Source organism: Cajanus cajan, chromosome 4 (genome assembly GCF_000230855.2).
Source record: "Cajanus cajan strain Asha chromosome 4, NIPB_CcT2T_4, whole genome shotgun sequence".
NCBI classification, from domain to species: Eukaryota; Viridiplantae; Streptophyta; class Magnoliopsida; order Fabales; family Fabaceae; genus Cajanus; species Cajanus cajan.
The window spans coordinates 32083656-32106212 of NC_138520.1; the positions used below are offsets into that span (position 1 = coordinate 32083656).

At 35.6% G+C, this 22557-nt stretch overlaps 1 protein-coding gene across 2 annotated transcripts; it reads right to left on the reverse strand.

The window, feature by feature from the left end:
* Positions 1-6073: 6073 nt before the first annotated feature.
* On the reverse strand, positions 6074-22171 carry LOC109805950 (uncharacterized). Of its 2 annotated transcripts, none has more exons than XM_083072456.1 (7): positions 21914-22171; positions 20067-20141; positions 9141-9235; positions 8285-8552; positions 7984-8180; positions 7156-7343; positions 6074-6735 (listed from the first exon to the last, which is right to left on the reverse strand). In XM_083072456.1, exons 1-7 carry the CDS (start codon positions 22094-22096, stop codon positions 6449-6451), a joined length of 1293 nt encoding a protein of 430 aa, XP_082928582.1. In that variant the 5' UTR covers positions 22097-22171; the 3' UTR covers positions 6074-6448. The 2 variants fall into 2 exon arrangements, with proteins under 2 accessions (XP_082928582.1, XP_082928581.1); XM_083072455.1 differs by lacking the exon at positions 21914-22171 and adding an exon at positions 16363-16517 and having other exon boundaries at positions 20067-20082.
* Positions 22172-22557: the final 386 nt, after the last annotated feature.

Consider the following 22557-nt stretch of genomic DNA (forward strand, 5'->3'; position numbering starts at 1 on the left):
ATGAATAATTTTTTTTTTTATGTCGAGAAATTAACCTGTACGCGTTAAGGTTAATGATGACGATTCCTTTTTATCCATGTCATTTTTTATCATTGTTGAGATGTGTTCCTTTGAACCCAAGCTTTTAGTGGCTCATTGATTATCCAGTTGATGTGTAGTCAAGCGTCTCCCAGCTCTGTTTGGGGACATCTCGATCTTTCCTCTGTGAGTATTCACTGTGCATTTTCCGTGTATCTTTTCGGTACCATTTTAATGCCATAAGGGTCAAGAGAAAAGAAGGAAGGAATGTTATTATTATTATTTTGTTTTTTTTCAAAAGGGGTTGTTAGAAGGTTTTTTTTTCAAATAAGAGTTTTTTAGAAGAATGGTTGGCCAAGGTTGGCTTTGGTGTTTAGGATTATTAAACAAAACGTATTTGCTGCAAGGAAGCTATCATTGTGTTTTAGCCTTTTTGAAAATTGGAGTGATGACTTGGGGTTGTGCTTTGTTTAGATGATCCCCCTGAGCCGCCTTTCAGTTTTCAACTCAGGTTGCTGCTTTAACGTCCTAATTTTTGCCTAGGTCACTTGAGACGTGTCTCCTAGCAGACATTTTTCTTTTGATCTTTTCTTTTGCCTAGGTTACCCAATTTTGCTTGTGGGTTGCCTAGCAGATCTTGCCCTAACTTTTGCGCAGCCCCTTTAATGGGTTTCCTGCCGGGCTTTCATTTTTGCGGTGTTTGTGTCGGACGCTCTATTAAACCCTAGTCATGTTTGAATTCTTGATTGTTCATTTTTTGTCCTTTCCATGCTATTGTTGAGTAACATCTTTGTCGCAAATACATTTTGTTTGTTAAGGGTTGATGGATGAAGCCTAGAATGGATATTTAGAGGGAGAAGAGAAACGAAAGAGTGTTATGGCATTTAAAACAGTACTTTCAATTTACACGTGCCCCTTTAACAAAGCTCGAAGGCCCGGGCATGCCCCGAGTTCGTGATTCGTACACAGAGAGATTAACCGAGGTTGCCCCCTAGAGAGGCATGGTTGACGATTGGTTGAACTATATTAGGAATGCATTCCCACTTGCTTGAATGTGGGTGTTTCGACTTCGGAGTGAAACCTTTATGAATTCTTGCTTTCTAAAGGGAATACTCAAGCCGCCTTTCGGTTTTCAACTCAAGCAGGCATTACTTTTTATTATGTATCCCTAACTTTTGCATAGGACGTATCCTATCGGGATTTTGATTCTTTTTCTTTACCCTAATTTTTGCCTAGGATGCCCTTTACAGGTTTTCGTCCTAGCGGGTTTTGTCCTGCAATGCTTTTATTCTTCAATTGGGTTTTGTTGTGATTCCCTAAAAGCAGGGATTCATTCATTCTTGATCATTCCTTATATCCCAACAGTTGTCATTTCCGCATGGGGAACTCTCGGTGTTTGAATCGTCAATTTGGGCGTGTTATGCCCCCCAATCTTTTTGCATAATTACTGGTTTTTAAGTGCTTTCAATTTGATGTATCAAGTTTGCACTTGATTACCAGTGATCTCATTATTTGATTAACACGCACAAGTTAGGTTTCCCTTTTTATTCTTATTTATTATTTACAAGGAAGACATATTATCTATATGAGATGCAAAATAGAGTGCAAAGATGATTGAGAAATTCAACAAATATCATTCTTATCGATTTGTTTGTTTAGAGAACATTCTTTGTACAAGATCTTTCGGTGCACTTTGATGATGTTGTTGCAAGCTACAGAAACTCACGCTTGAATGATGTCCCTATAGACATGCTTGCTCGTTTGTTGATTTGCAATTAGTCTTCGTTTCTTCTCAGATTCTCTTCTTGCTATTCCCATTAGAAATAACTGTCAATAGGATCTTCGAGTTCAGCATATTTTGATGATTGCCAAAATTTTCATCTTTATTGACGAGGTTGATGAGTCAGAGAAAAAAGATGCAGTTTGGAGTGATTTGATAACGAATTGAGGGTGTAAGGGAGCTTATTATCAAACTATGTTCTTTTGAAGCAAATTTTGGTTCTTTTTCTTTTTGCTTCAATTTCTTTTTTTGCGTGCCTCCTTTTCGAAATTTCAAATAATCTCTTGTTTGAGTTGAGGAATGACATCTTTCTAAATCAGAAGAAGTCTGAGAAGATGTAGACTTTGCCTTCTATTGAAAGGATGACGAGAGTCCAAAGCCTAGTAGGCCTCCTTAGTGTGTGCACACGATTCTTGTACTTTAGGATGTTCTCCTTTCTCAAAAATCTTTACATACTATGTGTCTTCCATTTTCTAATGAATGTATATGCTAAACTAAAAGATGCATGATATTTGTTTTCTGCCTAAATTTTATCATTTTTTTTTTACTAAAAGGAAATGATGCATGATTTTTGCTATATATTTATCTTTCTTTTTTTTTTGAAATAAACTATCCTATATGATGCTTTGTAGTTTGGGTATATAGAAGGGAGTTAAAATTTTATCATATTTTTTATTAATATTTATTTGTTTGTAATTCTTATCTATTTGAAATAAATAAACAAACAAATGCAACACACATATGCTCAAACAAATGTACACCCGCGAACAATCACGTTTAAATCCTTGGTCTGTGGTCCCTGCAAGAAAAGTGCATTGTATAGGACAGTTCTAATCTCACTGGTCTTAAGGCCCACAAGGTGCCCCCATTATAGGGATCCAGTATCTCTGTCGCTGTCACCTGGCAAACTCTAAGGTCTGTCGCAGTATTTCGGGCTAGAGTAACCGGTTATCACCTTGAGTGTGATTTCCGACAAGGCTCGCAGGCTCCAAGGCCAAACTTGGGCCGGTCGTACGTCAACCACTCCCTATGTTTATTACCATCATGCCCCCAGGTGTAGGGGGAACTGTTGTGTGCAAAGGATTGTGTATAATTTTTATCTCAAAAAGTGCAGAATTTAAACAAGCAAATAGATATTAAAGCCAAACAAATAAAACAAACAAAGTAAAGGGGAAAAATATTTAAATTATTATTTTTATTTTATTAATTTCATCAATTAAATGGGCCTGACCCTCTTAAAACTTCCCCAGCGGAGTCGCCATCTGTCGCAACCCGAAAATTTCCGATCTCGCGACTAGTGGTTTAAACATCCTTTTAAAAGTCTCATCAATTAAGGAATGCCCGGACACCAGACTAAACCTTAATTAATAGTTTTTGAAAAATGAGTTCATGAAGTCGCCACCAATGTTTTACTCAAAAACATTGGAAAAGAAAAGGTTTTTAAAAATCTAATAATGGCCTTGATAACCAGAATTGGGTTCGGGGGTCGGTTACGTGTAGGGAAGGTATTAAGCACCCCTACAACGCCCTTAATTGGTACCCTATGATGAAGTTAGCATTATAAATGATAATAATATAAATATTAAATCCCCTTTTATTAATAATTATTTACATGCTTGAAATTTAAATTATACAATTAACCCTAAAATATCTACATGATTATTTTTATTATAACAATATTTATTATAGAGAAGAAATAAATAAAAAAAGGTGAAAGAGATTGACTGAAATACCTCTTGAATGAGCTCTATTGAATCTTCAAAACAGGAAGATTTTAGGTGCTTTGTGGCAACTTTTCACACTACAATGCCTCACAAAATCTCAAGAAATACAAAAGAGAGGGGGAGAGAGAAAAGGAGAGAAATTTCGTACTCTAAGGAGTCTGGACGAAATTTTGGAGTCCTGAAAAATGAGCCCCAGCTGTCTATTTATAGACTTCGGAAAGGCCCGTATTGATTTCAGAACGGCCATTCTGCGGTTCAAATTAAGCCCCCTTTTGATAGGTTGGAACGGCCCGTTCTGGTTTAGAATGGTCCGTTCCAATCTACAATTTTAGGCCTTTTAGAAGCCTCAGAACGGCCCGTTCCAATTCGAGAACGGCCCGTTCCAATTCGAGAACGGCCCGTTCCAATTCGAGAACGGCCCGTTCCAGACTTGGGAACGGCCCGTTCCGATTTTGGAATGACCCGTTCCGGGCCACTAAAAATAGCAAATTTGGGCTTTTGGGCCCTCTGACGTCCCATCTTGTTTTGTGCCTCCCGGACAAAATTGAGTGTCTACAATTCGTATGGAGATTAGGGATCTCAACCCCGTTGACGCCATAGATCAACTTAACAAAACCCTATGATGGCATCCTTGCTTGCATTGATGGAATGGTTGATCAATGTGAGGACACCTTGACTCCTTGGATCAAGTCCTTCAAGGGTGGCGTCTAGTTTAGAGAAGGAATATGGTGGAATGGGCGAAAGTGGAGAGTGTGGATGAAGTGTTTGATGAAAGACTTGAGGAGGGTACTCTAGGATTGGCTCACTTCATGGTGATGAAGGCCACTTCTAGGATTGTTTCTCTCAAGGTGGAGATGGTAGGGTGGTGGCCGAAATTAGCCAAGGGGACTAAGGAAAATATTAAGGCACAAAAGGCTCACTCAATATTATAATTTTCAAAGTGTGTACAAGGTGTTAGGCTATGGGTATTTATAGGAGTGAAAGTCATTTAGGGTTGCATTCGGAGAGTGCATGGCCGAAAATGCAATGCCAAATGCACACCAAATGAAACCCAAATTAACCCTAGATGCAACTTGGTGGCCAAGGATGAAATCTTTGGGTTTAGTTAGGCTACATCTAGGTGCATGATAAGATCATGCAATCTTTGCCCTCCACTTGGGCCTAAGCCTTCCTTAAGTAAAAAAATAGGTCCAATAATCACCAAAAATGTGTCTAGCTCTTTTCTCACCCTAATCAAATACCTTAGCCCAAAATAAAATCCTATGATCTAAAGCACCCCATAATACAAGGGTAAAAATGGGAAATACAAGTGAAAATAAATTCTAGGTCCTAAACACCCTAAAATACAAGGGTAAAATGGGAAATACAAGTAAAATAAATCATATGTCTAAGATACCCAAAATACAAGGGTGAAAATGGGAAAATTAAAGACAAGGATAAAATAGGAATAAAAATAAATGTTATGCTAATAAAAACTTAAGAGCTAAGACCCAAAAGTAGGCTCATTCCTCCTATGATTTTTAAATACTAATTCATTCTTCTTGCCTCTTTCAATATATCACCTATTGGTCTTCTTGGCCTTAGTGTTATTCCATCACCCTACGAGAGGGTTTGTTCGTCGATAGCTTGTGCAAAATATCCCCCCACAATATGACCGACTTATGAAGGAGAGCTCAAAAATATATGCAAATTGAGTAACTTGCTGAAAGTCACATCTTGGTGAGGATGAAGGTAAACCAACAACCTAGCGAGAAAAGGGAATCTCTCCAAAAAGGCAAGATTATAGAATCGTTTGACAACCATCCCCCTTGTGGCCCCAGATATATGAGTTATACCCTATTGAACACTAGTCGAGCAAGGGTGTCGGAGCAAACTCTTACTTCCGAAGTCTTGACTTTGCTGAGGAGGGCAAATACACCTTCTACAACCAAAATTATTGTATAGTAATCTACCCTTTTAGTTTTATCTTTATTGAATATGAGATAGAATGTCTCATTCATTTTTAATTCAATCAATGATTCTCCATTACTTTAGGAGATGTTTAATCACAAGTAGATCCAATATTATATATTAGTCAATTTTCACATGGCCACACTTATTTTACATCTCTTTCTATCTAAGGATTCAAGACACAACATATTATGTAGAAGACACAAATCTTGTTTACATTACTTACACTTCAACATGATTATGTTGTCATGTGATAATAAGTCCTCGTTGTAAAACTAATAATAAGATAATGTGTCATTGACCTAACAACAAGATGAAATTAGTTATGTAATTTGTTTTATATATTTAATGTATTTTAAAAATAGAACATGTTTACAAGAAAAAAAGCAGCATATTTTGATGCTACTAAAATCGATGGAATCCAAGATGAAATTAGTCATGTAATTTGTTCCATATATTTGATGTATTTTAAAAATAGAACATATTAGAAAGAGAAAAAAATTGGCATATTTTGATGCTACTAAAATCGGTGGAATCAAAGAGAACTTAATATAACAGTTCCATTCTGTTATGTTCATACATGAAAACGCTACTAAGAATCTTTCAAATCAAAATTGAATCAGACCAATAAAAATAAGAATTTGTATACATAAAAGTAAGCTTTAAGAGAAATGAAAAAAAAATCCTAAAATGATCTTTCGACCTATTGAAGAGGACAATCACTAATGTGAACTTCATTTTTTTCACCCCAAATGTAAATACAGAACTTAGCATCATCTATACTAACGATAGAAAGTGAAAACTCACAAGTACCATCAAAGACAATCTATTCAGGCTTAGCTGTGGGTAAATGCATGATCTTTAAGTGTGTGTTTGGTTTTCAACTAGAAACATACAAATCACATTCATCGGAAATATTAAAAAAGTTACTTCTTAATTTGGTGCTTTGAAAGCGCCGAGTGAGCAGAAAGAGAAGCTACTTGGCCTTCTTAACAAGATTCGAGGTTCGAAACATGGCATCATCTGTGATGAAACTCCACCAAATGTAGGTTAGAGGAATAGTTGTGGCATGCCAAAGTGCATGTGCATCCAAAAGTCCTTCATATGGAGGGAAATCATAGATTTCTAGGAGCATTGCAAGGCCACCAGCAAAAACAACCAGCCAGAGCTTCCAACGCGAAGGATGGTTACTTAAACCAGCCCAAACTGCCCAAATGGTAAGTTGTGCCACAGCCATCACTACACAAACTATCATATTCCATCCTACACAGTCAGATTGAGAGGGTCATTAAAATCAGCAAGGAGGAGAAAATTAAAGGTACGAATAAGAGAAACTACAAACACAGTGAAGAAAAATACAAGTCACAACTTGTCTCTCTCAAGTGCACATAAAATCCCTCACATTAGGATACTTGCAATAAAACCAGAACTTTAATATTTTTAAAAATCATAGCTTTTTAAATCAAACCCAATCTTTGAACCCCTCAAAAGCAAGTCTCCCCGCCCCTGCTTAATCCCAATAGTGGGTTGGAACTTGGAAGAAAAATGATAGTATCTTGTCAATAATCTTGTGATGGAAGCAGAACCCGCAAAGATGAATCACATACATAATTAACAGATAGCTCAAGGAAATCCTTTTATCAAGGAGAGAAATAAATAAGACAATGACATGACAGGACATACCATAATCTAGTTTATAGAAGTTGATGTACATTACGTGGGTGGTCACAAAAGCAATCAATGGAGCAGCAACCATAACTCTGGTAGCCTCATCCCTAATACTGAATGTTCGTAAGATGGCTAAAATGAGGGAGTACCCGAGGAGAATGACTGCAGATGAGTAGTCAAGTTTCTCTGTTAGATCAACATCTCTGCAGTAAAAAAACAATGAAAAATTTAAACTTTAGAAGAAAAGAAATAAAAAACTTGAGATGAAAGGAAAGTTTTCAATACCCAAATTGCTATATTCCACAATTAATGAGACGTGTTTCGTTTCTTTTTCAGTTTGAGTGTGATTTTAAAACATGAATGAGGTAATTTCTTGAAAACAATAGGTGCATCAACATAATTCGAAACAATATTAGCATTAGATTTAATTAAAACCAAAAATATTATGGACTACACAAAATGAAGTTCATAGAGGCTTTTACTTTCAAGGCAATAAAGCAACCCCAGATGTTAATGTCTTGGAAAGGGGCAGTATTAGAAAAATTCATATACTAAAAATTAACTTGAGAAACAGTTTTTGCATTAACAAGTCAAATGCATATATTGTGATTCAATTTGAGTCACATCTTTTGGCAGGTGATTCATACTTCAACATCAGAACTAAGTAGTATTGCAAACAAAAACCAATAAAAAACACGATTGAGACAACATTAAATCAGTCGCTCTTTAAGGTCAAATACCAAGGCATTCATTTTCTTAATAAGCAATCAGAGTACCATTGTTAATCGCAATGATATTTAGATTGAGTGCAAAATACTTAAAATATCTGCATAAGTAACTTACCGACTATGGAAAACAGCACTCCAGAACCAGGAGCTTAGTGATAAGAGCCCATACACATGCCACAAACCAGCATACTCATAATATGCTTTCTTTCCATCTTTTAGAGGCAATTTACAGCGTATGAGAATGAAAAAGGAGACCCAACCATGAAAATGCATTGCAAGATTAAGAGCAGAGAAAGCCACCGAAGCAGGTTCCTGATTATTAAGATACATGGCAGTTCATTATACATAGAATTTGAGGTCATTGGATGCCAACTCAAAATGAAAAATATAAGGGTATGGTTTCCTTGCTCACATACCTGCATCCCATATATACGCCTGAATGGCCATTTGCCATGATATTTGACAGGGGAAAGGTTATGTGACTCCCTTTCTTTCTCTCTATCAAGCATGCAATAATACCGGCAGTCACCTTGGCAATCCCATTTTTTCCATTGCAAATAGAGTGGTTCTTTTTGCATGTACCACGGGCGATCAATAGGTTCTCCATCAGAAGAAAACTTACAGTTTGGAAAGCATCTGTTTTGTCCAACACATCCAGTTTCCTGACATTGTCTTATACAATCCCTAATATCCAAAACAAAGCAAGAAATAAAAATAGACCTAACAAAATATTCCAATTAAATCATAAAGGGAACAGCAACTTAGAAATTTTGGATGCAATGAAAGACTTCCTATGTACTACAACAAGCAAAGCTTGAAAAAGAAGCAAGAGTTAATAACCAATTAGTGATGTAAATGTAAACCAGTAGGAAAGACATCACTCTCAATTTTAGTTCTTGATAGAAGAATTGATTCAAGAGGCTTGGTTTTGTTATTGTTGATGTTGTTATATCTGTAACTTGGTAACAATATTTAAGGGGCTGTTTTGCTTGAGAAAATTCTTTTATTTTAGGTTCATTTCAAAGGTTTGTATAAGATTTTGTTTTAACTGTTCCCAACACAAACTTTCAAAGATGGGAAACAAACAAATGGGCAATTTTGTAAAAAAAAGTTTAAGCAGAGAATGAAAACAGAAAACATGTTATTCGAACAACCACTATCATTTCCTTGTAAGACTCCAAACATTACCACTAGTATTTTATTATAAAAAAAATATCAAATAGATGTAGTGTTTTGGAAAGCTAGTTCATGGGAAAGATTGGAGCCAAGTACCTATAGCGCGGATCAGCATCACCGGCACTTGCATCAATTACCTCCACAGACCATGAAAGCACCAAAAGGAAAGCACAAATACAGCCATTTAACATCTGATTACATAACATTGCAAACACAAAGGTCACACATCTACATCAGCAAAATTATGCAAATTTAACCAATAATACATGTATGTACATCTTGCGAACATTCAATGGCATACCAAACCTAAAAGCCCAAATAATTTTCCTCTAGACACCGAGAAATAAATGGTAAATAGAAAAGAATAAATGAAAGAAGGGAAATAAAAAAGACCAAATATTTAAACACAATCTAAGATGTAGAGACAAGATCTTCAAATCAAGACCCACATCTCATAGGTGGTGAAAAGGGAACCTTCAACGTTTTGATAGACTGGAATTTCGAAAAAATAAAGTGTATAAAATTATAAATAGCTCAAGCAGAAAAAATGGAATCTACACAAAATTTGACAGGTCAACAACAAATTTCACATTCAACTTTCTATCCACCATAGGGGTAGCAAATGGAAAGATAGGATAAATTTGATTCAGATTTCAGTAGATGGATTAAAAATAATCCATATATAAATACACACACATTGAAATTTCATTAAAAAAATTCAATCTATCCACAATCAATTTAATAAAATTCATCTAATTCATCAATTAACAATTTTTTCATGAATGAATATTTAATCTATCCATAAAATCATGTTTAAATTTTTTTTAAAATTATGACTATTTCAAAAATAAGTTTTCTCAACTATCCACAAAAATATTTTTAATTTAGAAAGCGGTCGACCCTAAAAGTGGGATAGTGGAATTACAAATAGTTGGATGACTGTTATTCTAATGTTATATTTATATATATTAAATAATTAAAAATAATATATATAAGCTAAAAAATAAAATAAAAATAACTCTAAATTCATGCATTGATCATTTTAAATAATAAAAGTTCATAGTAGTCAAACAAAACATAAAATGTCTAGAAAACAGAGTGCTTAAAGCTTAAATCCTCTATAGCATAGCCAAAGCTATAAGTAACTAAAAGTAAACATTAAAATTCAATCTTCTTCCTCATCAAAATTAAAGTCTTCCACTCTTTCAAATTCATCACTCCCACTAGCATTCGAATTGTATTCTTCCTTGTGAGTGAACTGTAAAGAGAGCAGTTGCAAAACTGACTCTCGGGTGGTTAGTCTGTTATAGGTGTATTTGTCCTATAAATAAGTGGCTTTTCTCCACTAGATGAATATTAAGAATCAGTTACATTTTCATAAAGTTTTCTGTTTCTCTCCTTTTTCTCTGTTATTCTACATGGTATCCAGAGCTTAACGATCTCAATGGCTGATTCATCTCTCAAACTCTCTTCCTCTGCGCCAATCACTTTCGCGCACACGATTTCAACAAAACTAGATGAAATGAATTTTCTGATCTGGCGTCAACAAATCGAACCGATCATCAAGGCTCATCGTCTTCAACATTTTGTGGTGTGTCCAAAAATTCCTTTGCGATTCTTAAACGAATCTGATCGAAATGAAGGAAGAATCAATCCAGAATATACAGCTTGGGAGCAACAAGATCAAATGCTTATGTCGTGGTTGCAATCGTCTTTATCTCCTGCAATTCTCTCGCGAGTATTAGGAAGTGTTCATTCCTATCAAGTTTGGGATAAAACCCATGATTATTTTCACAAACAAACTCGAGCTAGGGCTCGACAGTTACGAACAGAGTTGCGATCTACTTTGCTTGAAGAAAAGACTATGGAAGAATTTCTTCTTCGCATTAAAGCCTTGGTTGATGCTCTTGCATCTGTTGGAGAATCAGTTTCACAACAAGAACATGTAGATGTGATTCTTGAAGGTTTATCGCAAGATTATAGTTCAACCATATCTGTTATTGAAAGCAAATTTGATACTCCGTCAATTGAAGAAGTGGAAGCGTTGCTGTTAGCACATGAAATGCGCACTCAAAAATACAAAAAGAAACTCCTATCTGAATCAGCTGCTGTCAATCTCACACAAGTCCCTAATTCGAACCCTAATTTTCAGCAAAATGGTAGTGTTGACAATCAGGTTAGTCATTCTTCACAAGGTGCTGATGTAAATATGAATGGTGGAAGAAATGCGTATCGTGGCCGTGGTGGTCGTCGTGGTCGTGGCCGTAGTGGACGATATTCAGGCATTCAGTGTCAAGTATGTTGTAAGATTGGTCATATTGCAGCAAATTGCTATCATCGTTTTGACCAAAACTATCAACCTATCTTTACCTACAATTTTCAAGGCAATTTTTCTCAGAATCATGAAAACTCGTTTAGCAGAAATGCTGGACAACAGAGTTATGTCAATCAACCACAACAATTTTTTTCGCACAATGGATCCAATAATCAGTGGACTCAGAACAACAGACCAACTTCTAGTCAATGGAATCCTAACACCAGATCAACTTCTCAGCAACCAAGTGCTATGGTAACCAACACGAATAATGCTCCAAATCCTACAAGTTGGTTTCCAGATTCTGGTGCGTCATTTCATGTAACAGGAGATCAACAAAATATTCACCAGATCAGTCCCTTTGAAGGTCCTGATCAAATTTTCATTGGCAATGGTCAAGGTTTGCCTATCCACTCTTCTGGTTCTTCATTCTTTTTATCTCAACATAATCCAAAAGTTTCTTTAGCCTTACATAATCTGCTGCATGTTCCTAATATTACCAAAAACTTAATCAGTGTTAGTAAATTTGCCAAGGATAACTCTGTCTTTTTTGAATTCCATTCTACTCACTGTCTTGTTAAATCTCAGGCCACCAATGAAGTTTTGATACATGGCAGAGTGGGTCCTGATGGTCTCTATTGCTTTCCCAATCTTCAACTTCAAGCTACTCCAAGCACTTCTGTCACCTGTTTAGTGTCAAAGGTTTCTAATGATGTAAATACTGATGTTCATACCTTGAATAATTCTAGAACTAGTTCTCAGGCCTTATGGCATGCTAGACTAGGACATCCAAATTTTCATGTTCAGAAAATTGTTCTCAAACAATGTAATGTTCCTATTTTGAATAATAATGATCAGTTCTTTTGTGCTGCTTGTTGTATTGGAAAAGCTCATCGTTTGCCTTCTTCTTTGTCTGAATCTGTCTATAATACTCCTCTGGAATTAGTGTACAGTGACTTGTGGGGACCAGCCCCTATACAGTCTTCAAATAACTACAAATATTATCTAAGTTTTGTTGATGCTCATTCTCGATTCACCTGGTTATATTTTCTGCAAAATAAGAGTGACACATTTACTGTCTTTAAACAGTTTAAAGCCATGGTAGAATTACAGTTTAATACTCCTCTTAAAAATCTTCAAACTGACTGGGGAGGTGAATTTAGACCCTTTACCAAATACTTGAAAGATCTCGGGATTAATCATAGACTCATTTGCCCTCATACTCATCATCAAAATGGGGTTATTGAAAGAAAACACAGGCATATTGTAGAACTTGGCTTAACATTGCTCAGTCATGCTTCTCTGCCTTTAAAATTTTGGGACTCAGCCTTCACTACTGCTGTTTATCTTATAAACAGATTACCAACTACCTCTCTCAAGTTTGATGTCCCTTATAATGTTTTGTTCAAACAGATGCCCGATTACAAATTTCTAAAGACTTTTGGTTGTGCTTGTTTTCCCCTTCTTCGACCTTATAACAATCACAAACTAAACTTTAGGTCTCATGAGTGTTTTTCTAGGATATTCCACCTCTCACAAAGGTTATAAATGTCTTTCTCCAACAGGAAGGATCTTCATATCCAAAGATGTTTTCAATGAATATAAATTTCCTTATTATGATCTATTTCCCAATAATGTCAATCCACCATTACATTCAGTAGACTCCTTTCAACATGTTTCTTCAGCCTCAATCCCTGTCCTAAAAACACTGTCTCCACAATCTGCTGTACACAATTCTGGTATTCCTGCTGTCACGGTTAATTCCAATCATGATCCCAGTCCAGATTCTAGACTCAACCCTTCTCCCATCACAATTTTGTCTAACAACACTAGTTCTCTTGTATCTCCCATTAATACAGAATCTTCTTTACCTCTCACATCTCAAAATGTTCATCCTATGCAAACTAGATCTAAATCTGGGATTTCAAAACCCAAATTACATTCCTCTATCTTTCTCGTTGAGTCTGAACCAAAGAGTGCTAGGCAAGCCTTGAAGGATCCTAAGTGGTTAGCAGCCATGCAACAAGAATATAATGCCTTGATTAACAATAACACATGGACACTTGTTAATCTTCCACAAAACAGGAAAGCTATAGGTTGCAAGTGGGTTTTCAGAATCAAAGAAAATCCTGATGGTACTGTGAACCGGTACAAAGCCAGATTGGTGGCTAAAGGATTCCATCAATAACCAGGATTTGATTTCAATGAAACATTCTCTCCTGTCATTAAACCTGTAACCATTAGGCTGATTCTCACTTTGGCCATTACAAACAATTGGGAAATTCATCAATTAGATGTTAATAACGCTTTTTTAAATGGTCTGCTTGATGAAACTGTTTATATGCAGCAACCACCAAGTTTTGAGACTGATTCCACTATGGTTTGCAAGTTAAACAAAGCTCTATATGGCCTGAAACAAGCTCCCAGGCAATGGTTTGACAGATTACAAGCTACTCTGCTGCAGTTTGGGTTCAAAGCTAGCAAATGTGATCCTTCTCTTTTCATTTATCACATAAATAACAATATTGTCTATCTTTTAGTCTATGTAGATGATATTATTATCACTGGAAGTTCATCTCAGTTTACTCAACACCTCATATGTCAACTCAATGCTATATTTTCTCTAAAACATCTTGGCAAGTTGGATTGTTTTTTGGGAATAGAGGTCAAACACCAGCCAAATGGTTCTATAGTTCTCACACAGAGCAAGTATATCCGTGACCTTCTTCAGAAAACTAACATGCTTGAAGCTAAACCAATTTCAACACCTATGATTTCTACTTCCAAGCTGTCTAAGCATGGGTCTGATACATTGACTGATTCTACACTCTACAGGTTAGTTGTTGGAGCACTGCAATATGCTACAATAACCCGCCCTGAAATAAGTTTTGCTGTCAATAAAGTCTGTCAGTTTATGGCAAGTCCTCTTGAGAGTCATTGGAATGCAGTAAAAAGGATTTTAAGGTATCTTAAAGGTACATTATATCATGGGTTACACATTCAGGCTGCTGGGTCTCATCAAAAGTTTCAGCTACATGCATTCTGTGATGCTGATTGGGCTGCTGATCCTGATGACAGAAGATCAACGTCTGGTGCAGCTATCTTTTTCGGACCAAATCTAATTTCGTGGTGGTCTAGAAAGCAACCTGTAGTTGCTAGATCAAGTACTGAGGCTGAATATCGAAGCCTGGCTCAAGCAACTGCTGAAGTGCTATGGATTGAAACTCTTCTTCATGAATTGGGAATTTCTTTCTCTGTTCCAGTTGTTTACTGTGACAATCAAAGCACAGTCTCTCTGGCTCACAATCCTGTTCTTCATTGTAGGACAAAACATATGGAAATCAACCTGTTTTTTGTTCGAGAAAAGGTTCTTGCAAAGCAACTCAGTGTTCAACATATTCCAGCTCAAGATCAGTGGGCTGATGCTCTCACAAAACCTTTGTCCTCTGCCCGGTTTTTACTTTTGAGAGACAAACTCAAAGTTGTTGAGCTATCCTCTGCTGCTCATCCAACTTAGGTTTGTGAGGGGGTATGTGAGTGAATTGTAAAGAGAGCAGTTGCAAAACTGACTCTCGGGTGGTTAGTCTGTTATAGGTGTATTTGTCCTATAAATAAGTGGCTTTGCTCCACTAGATGAATATTAAGAATCAGTTACATTTTCATAAAGTTTTCTGTTTCTCTCCTTTTTCTCTGTTATTCTACATTCCTCTACTTCGTCTTCATCTAAATTCTTTTCTTCCACTACTTCCATCACTTTTTTTACTTTTTCTTTTATGGATGTAGATGCATGTTGTTGCCTTCTTCATTTGTTTGTCTCCCGGTGCATTTCAAAGGTTCACCAGCCCTAGATCCCTTGGCAACATCTGTCCAAGTCAAAACATCATCAAAAACCAATTCATCTTCAACATCACCATCTTCATCCAAATCTCCCAATATCCATTCATTGTTATCATCAATATCATTTAAAACAATAAGATCAATTACATCCCAACACTCGAAGCGTTCTTTAAGAGCTTGATTATATTCAATAAAAACCAAAAAGCTTTTGGTGCTCAAACCTCTCTTCCTTGAGTGAATCTATAATAATTTAAGAAACATGAATGTTAATTAAATTTCCATTTTCAATGGTAATCTCAACTTTAAATTGTTTAATTGCACATAAATATATTAACTTACATGCTCAAAGGTACTCTATTGTAACCCAACAAGCTACAAGTCAAGCTTAATACCTTAATGGCAAGAATTTGCAATTTTGGTGTGTCCTCCATACATCTTCTACCACTCAACGGTTATGCATTTCATATACAATGCATTAATAATGTCATTATTATTTACACAAAATTATCAAATAATCATAAAATTTATAAATGAAGTTAAGACTTGAGAATTTTCTCACTTACCAGGAGCCATTTTAACCCTTGCTCTCATTGTTACAGGAATATCAAAGCTACCTCCTACCCTCTTATACATTAACAACTAAGTGTGAATATTGTCTACAATGTCATCATTTTCACTAAGCCTATCAACACATTTATAGAGGCTATCCACCACTTCATCATCAATTTTTGAATTTTTATAAAAGAACTCAAGATTTAGATAATATCCCGCTACATGCAATGGATGATGAAGTTGGCAATCCCATCTTCTAATAATAATTGCAAATATATCCTTATATTTTTCACCATTGTGATTGAAATAAATTTGAATTGCCTCTTAGGCCCATCCATAGCTTATAATAAAAGTAACCCATTGTGGGTTTTTTTTCAATATCCACCAACCTTAACACATGTGCAATAGGCCCCATAACCTTTAACGATAAAGCAACATCACTCCAAAATGAAGGCATAAGAACAACATTTGTTGCTTTTTTTCTCTTAGTTTATTTGGCTCCCTTTGACTGCAACTATTTGTCAAAAGTAAACATTATTAAAATATTGGCCTTTCCTTATGCAATTGTTGCAAAAAAAGGAAGGTGATAGCAAATCTTGTAACTTCATGCCTTACCAATTCAGCCTTGTTTGTATATTTTCTCATGGTGTTCAAGGTCAACGAATGATTGTAAATGTAACCCACAAGTTTGATGCCTCTTTGCATTACCCTTTTAACTTTAGGGATCTTTCCAATATCTTTTAGCATCAAGTCAAGGCAATGAGCAGCACCTGGGATCCAAAATAAATGTGGCCTCACAGTTTGTAAAATTTTACATAAAAAGACCATTAACAAAATAATTAAAAGTTATAACATATGCCTTATTAGTATAAAATTAAAAACTTCATTGAGGAATGACAATGATTGATTCTTACCCACCATAACATAATTGTTTTCATTGTCTATCACCACTCGAATAACAATTTTTTCTCCAATTTCCTCAAAAAATTATTCAAAAACTCAAACACCTTCTCACTAGACTTGGTATACTCAAAAGCATCCACATTCCTCACAAACATTGTTCACAATGAACAATTTCCCAAAATCTTAATCAAAGTTCTATTTTTTCTATCCATCCAACCATCAGATATAATTGAACATCCATATTTTATTTTTTCCTGTTCATTGACCTTCAATAAGTCATTGGTGTATTCCAATTCCTTTTCAAGGAGTGCAACTCTCAATTCATGGTAGCTTAGCAACTTTAAACGGGGACCATAGGTGCCAATAGCTTCAACCATCAATTTGAGACTTTTTGATCTTGCAACATTAAATGGAATTCATTCCTAAAAAATAAACAAGCAATGTATTGAACTACCCTTGCTCTTGCTTCCTTATTACAAGTATCATTTAAACTTCTTAGTCTCAAGGCTTTACCTAATTAGATACTTTCTTTCAATTTTTTAGTAAAGTTCAAATAAAGAGGACCTTTGACATTTGTAACCCTCCTCTTGGTAGCAGAAGTAGCTTCACTTGATGTAGATGAAGTCTCTTAAATCCTACAATAGCTTGGATGTCATCTTCCTCTTCATGTTCTTGCATGGACTCCATCTATACTTCATTGTCAATTTTATTGCTCTTATAAATAGCCTTGATTTTTAATTTAAGATCCTCTGGAATTTTTCTACAAGCACCTACATCTCCTTTTATTTCGAGTTGATGTTTTTTTGCTCTTGTACTTTTCACAAGTCACACTCTTTCGATTGTTTTTGTCCTTTAAGCTATTCCACTCCCAAAATACATCAATGTTGTCACCGATAGGCTTAAACGTTCCGATTGAAGAACCCATTGATGCTGTGGGACTGGGACCAATTCCAATAGCACCAACCCCTCAACTCTAATTTTTTGTTGATCAATGTTTGGTTGGGCCATGGTTCTGCTGATCACCAAAGAACAAGATTGCCCAAATAAAAAAATGAACAAAGAAAAAGAGAAAGAAAAGGAACAAAAAAAATAAGGGAACAAAAACAATAAGGAAAGAAAAAGGAAGAAAAGAAGAGAATAACATGGAAAAAAATACTTTTTAAAGAAGAGAAACTATTACGGTTGTCAAATAAATGTTTGAGATTCATCTTAGAAGACGAATATCACTGGAGAAGAAACAAATCATATGAGAAAGAGAGGAAGAAGGGAAGTTACGGGCCTAGGACAAAAGATAAAGTGTGTCACTTAATGGGTCAAGATACAAGACCTATATGCACTGTTTTGCACTTAAATAGAAAAATGAAAATTCAAATGAAAGGACAAAAATACCCACATTTAATGAGGGTATTTTTGTTTTTGTTTTTAAACTGTTTTGGATTGTTGCACTAGATTAAGATAGCGTCGCTCCACCACGATCTAACCCACTCTAGCCGCTACACAAAACCACTCCTCTCTAAGGTTTTCATAGCGGCACAGAGCCACTTAACTCCACTCCATAGCTATCCTGATCACTACGGTTACTATTTCTTAGAATGTGAGTTATAAGCCTAATCAACCCTACAAAACCAACTTATAAGATGAAGGTTTCCCTCCACTTATATACTTTTAATTGTCTTATTTCTGGTTGATGTGAAACTTCGGTTTTTCCCAATACACCCCCTCATGTCCAAAACTATTGGACTTGGTATGTGAATAAATGATGGGTGATCCTTTTTAATGATCTAGGATAAGTGAAACATGGATTTTTCCCAATACACCCCATCACGCCCAACATTATTGGTCTTTAGTGCATGTATCAATGGTGGGTAACCCTTTTAAAGTGGATATCGATAGCTCTAATATCATTTTAGAATATGAGTTATAAGTCTAACTTAACACTACAAAATCGACTTGTAAGGTGAAAGTTGTCCCCCACTTCTATACTCTTTAATTGCCTTATCTATAAATTATAGACTATAATCAATATGAGACTTGGACTTTTTCCATTACTTTTGATAAAGACCTTAACTCAATCTCGACCAAAGCATTTTCAAGTGAACCATGGTTGAAGAATTTTCTACTCAGTCTTGGGTAGAACATCTACTTGCCATCAGCCTAAGCCTCGATCAACATCTTTCACTTGACATTGCTTAAAGCATTTTTAGCTCAAACTCAACTGAAACATCTTCAGTTTGACTTAAGAAGAACATCTTTGGCCCGATCTAGGTTAAAACATCTCCAACTCAACATCGACCTAAGCATCTTGGGCTTATCATCAACCAAAGCATCTTTGGCCCAGCTAGAATAATTTCACCCCTATTAATGAAACCAAACTAAATTGAACCATTCAATTTTGATTGGTTTAATTTCTATTTGTTAAAACCAAACCAAACCAACCTGTGAACACCCTAATAATGAAAAATGGGTAATTTCTTTTAAATATATTTAATAAAAACAAAAAAACTTGTTGCATTGATTTTTATTCATTAAGTGTTAATTAGATGGTCTGTTTAATTATATGATCTATCCAATCCGACCAAGTCTTTTTTATTTTAACAAATGGATGGATGGGATTGAATTTTACTTGGTTAGACTAGATGGTTCACGGATAAATGGACTATTTTTCCATTTACAGAACTTCTACTCACTTGCAGACACCATTCCTTAAAAATCAAAGAAACAACACCATTTATAGTAAAACTAGTTTTACAAGCCATAATGAGTGCAAGACAAGATGTAGTCAACATAAGGAGGCTGCTGGTTTCAGAACTTATAAACAAATGTAATTATTTTGCTTGGTGTTGCTCCTTTTCGTGGTTATATGATATAGTGTTAGTTTGTAAATTAAAATTGACTGCTAGAAACATATAACTGCATGGTCATGACATTGATATAATTTACTTTGGCTCTATCAGTATAATGTGAAGCAGTTATGAACTCAAGGATATGTACCCTTCACCTGAAATCAGGGTTAAGCAGGAGGTGAGGTCATGAGATTTTCCAATCTAAGGAAACACTTCCAACACAAATCAAATCAAACTTCAACACAACCTAAGAAGAGTAGTAACAGCTTATTTTGAAGCTTGAAGTTTTCACCACATTAAGCTACAACTGAAACAAAATGTTGAGACATATAAAATCAACACCAAGAAGTTAACATTGCTTATCTATCTTTTTGATGGATAACTTGAAACTAAGGCCTGACAACATTTGACTGTCTTGAAAAAACGTAAAATAGGAAATGGTACAAAACTAAGCAGAGTTCCAGCACAAACATGGCAGCAGCTGATATTTTTTGAAGAGCATAGACAGGTAGGATTTACACACGGAAAATAAATAAAAACCAAGGCAGAATACAGAAATCAACAACTATTCACCTTGGCAAAGTCTCGACTTAGCTTCTTCACTGTTTCTCCTGTTGGCAATTGGTCCCTCTCCTTCGTAAGCTTTATCTACAACCAAAAAACAGGGAAAAAAAATCACCCACCATCAATTCAAATAACATCATATTAAATTAAAAAAACTTTCAAAATCTCAAATTCTCCACAAAAGAAATTACGCAAATGCCAAGCTTCTAGTTCATCCTCTCTTTCACCCACCTTATATTTAAAATATCTTATCCATCTTCAATTACTAAAGACAGATACTAGAATGCAACAAAAGAACTAATCATTTCCTTCTTTTGAAAAAACCAAACACATAACAATAAACAACCATAACCAACCCAAACCAACAATCTACAATGACCATTTTGTCTCATCTACTTCATTCATTTCCCTTTATTCATGTCCTCTTCAATCCTCTACATAAAACAAGCTTCTCAATCCTTACAAACACACACACAATGCTTATACTGCAAGAGAACAAAAGAAGCCAATTTTACATAATGGATAATCATCATTATTCATTAAGCACATGTTTGCCAAAAGAATAATCTTCTGAAATAATTATTTCTTTTTCAAAAGCACACCAAGTTTAGTTTACTTCACTTTGAAAAAACAACCATTCATTTTCAACACTATCAGTCTTTTCAAAACGAACAACTATTTCTTAAAAAAGTAGATTATAAACTTAACCTTAAAAAACTAGTTTGTAAGGTAGGATTAGTTCCCACTTATATATTATCACTAGTTGATATGGAATCTCCAACATCAATCTTAACAGTAACACCTGGTTGTACAGTCAATATTACTTACACTATTTTCCTCTCAAGCTTTCACCAAGTTCACATTTAGAAGAGCTTATTTACAACTTATGACATAAACAGTTGCAAGTATTTGAGAAAGCTTATACAAACAGTTTATTATACAACTATTATCTGCTCTGCTCCACAACAGGTTATAGCTTATATAAAAACAGTTAACCCTATTTTTCCTTGAATTATATCATTAAAACAACTTACACGTAAGTGTTTATTTGTAGAGTGTAGTTAATTTGAAAAGGAGGAAAACTTGTGAAGTAAAACCAGCAACTGGTGCTTTTTTATTTGGTCGGCATAAGTGCTAAAAGAAGTACAAGAAAAGGGCATAAAGCACAAAGATATCAAGGGAACTAAGGCATAAAGCATCTTAGGATATACAAAGAAACATGCATATGCCAAGATACATATCCTATAAAAGAACCTGCAAACCAACACCACAAAACACAAGCAAACACAAAGCCCAATCATTGGGTGGTAATCCTCCCATACGAAACAGGACAACCTAACAATAATAAGTACACGAGTCTGAGATTATGAAACTAAGCCGCCCCAGAAACAAAAAGGATCCTTGGTGAAATTCTAAGCCCAGAGATGGGTTAGATTCCCAATAAAAAAGCTACATTTAAACTCTTTTTTCTTAGCTTTTAGCCTACTCCAAGAGACAAATTTGATATAAACCAGCAAAGAGATCATATCAGGGGTTTTATTTTTGAAAATAACTTCATTTCTATGTTTCCAAATGGAAACACTGTAACTACCCATATTATCCTGCAATTGCTACTTGACTCCATTCCCTTAAATAAAGTCAATGTATGAAGAAAAAAAAAACGTGATGAGAGAGCTGACGCCACTGAATAAAGTCGAGTGTATGGAAATAAAAAAACATGATCATTAGAGCTGAAGCCATTAAAGGTGCCCAGCTAAGTTTCAGATCGAAATTTATGACTAAGAAATGCGTCTTAGTTCGTAAGAATAACATGGTTAAAAAATGTGAAGTAAAAATGGGAGAGAAAAGAAGCGAACGTTCTCGCTGAGGATGGACTGGGTCTGGTTAGAAGCGCCGGTGAGGGAGGAGACGCGGTCTTGGAGGTCGGAGATGATGCGATCCTTTTGGAGAGGCTCGCGGCGGAGGCGATGACCATAGAGGTTATCTTGCGAGGCAGATCGAGCTGTTGGTATGGGTCGGGAGGTCGAAATCCACCACATTGCTGCCTCAACCTGTGCCCTGCTACATCCCCTTTGCACTTGCCACAATTCAGGAGAAACAGGGTGGATGTATTTCAATTTATATGTAAATAAGTATTTATATAATTGTAAAGTTTTTTTTTAATATAGGTAAAGTGTGTTTAGGTTTTCTTGTTTTTTTTCTTTTGTAGTCATATAATGTTCTCAAAGTTTAATGACTAAAGAATAAAGATTGATTTGTGAGTAGGGATGGCAAATAAACCCGTACTCGTAGGTAATACCCGAATTCGTCCCGATTTTGACGAGAAATACCCGGTTTGACCGGACACGGGTATGGGTATGGGTAAAATCCGAAATATTAAACTGGGGACGGGGACGGGTACGGGTATATACTTACCCGCTCCGTCCCCGTCCCCGTCCCCGTCCCCGTCCCCGGTTTCATACCCGTACCCGATTTCATTTTAAATTTTTTTAACATTTAT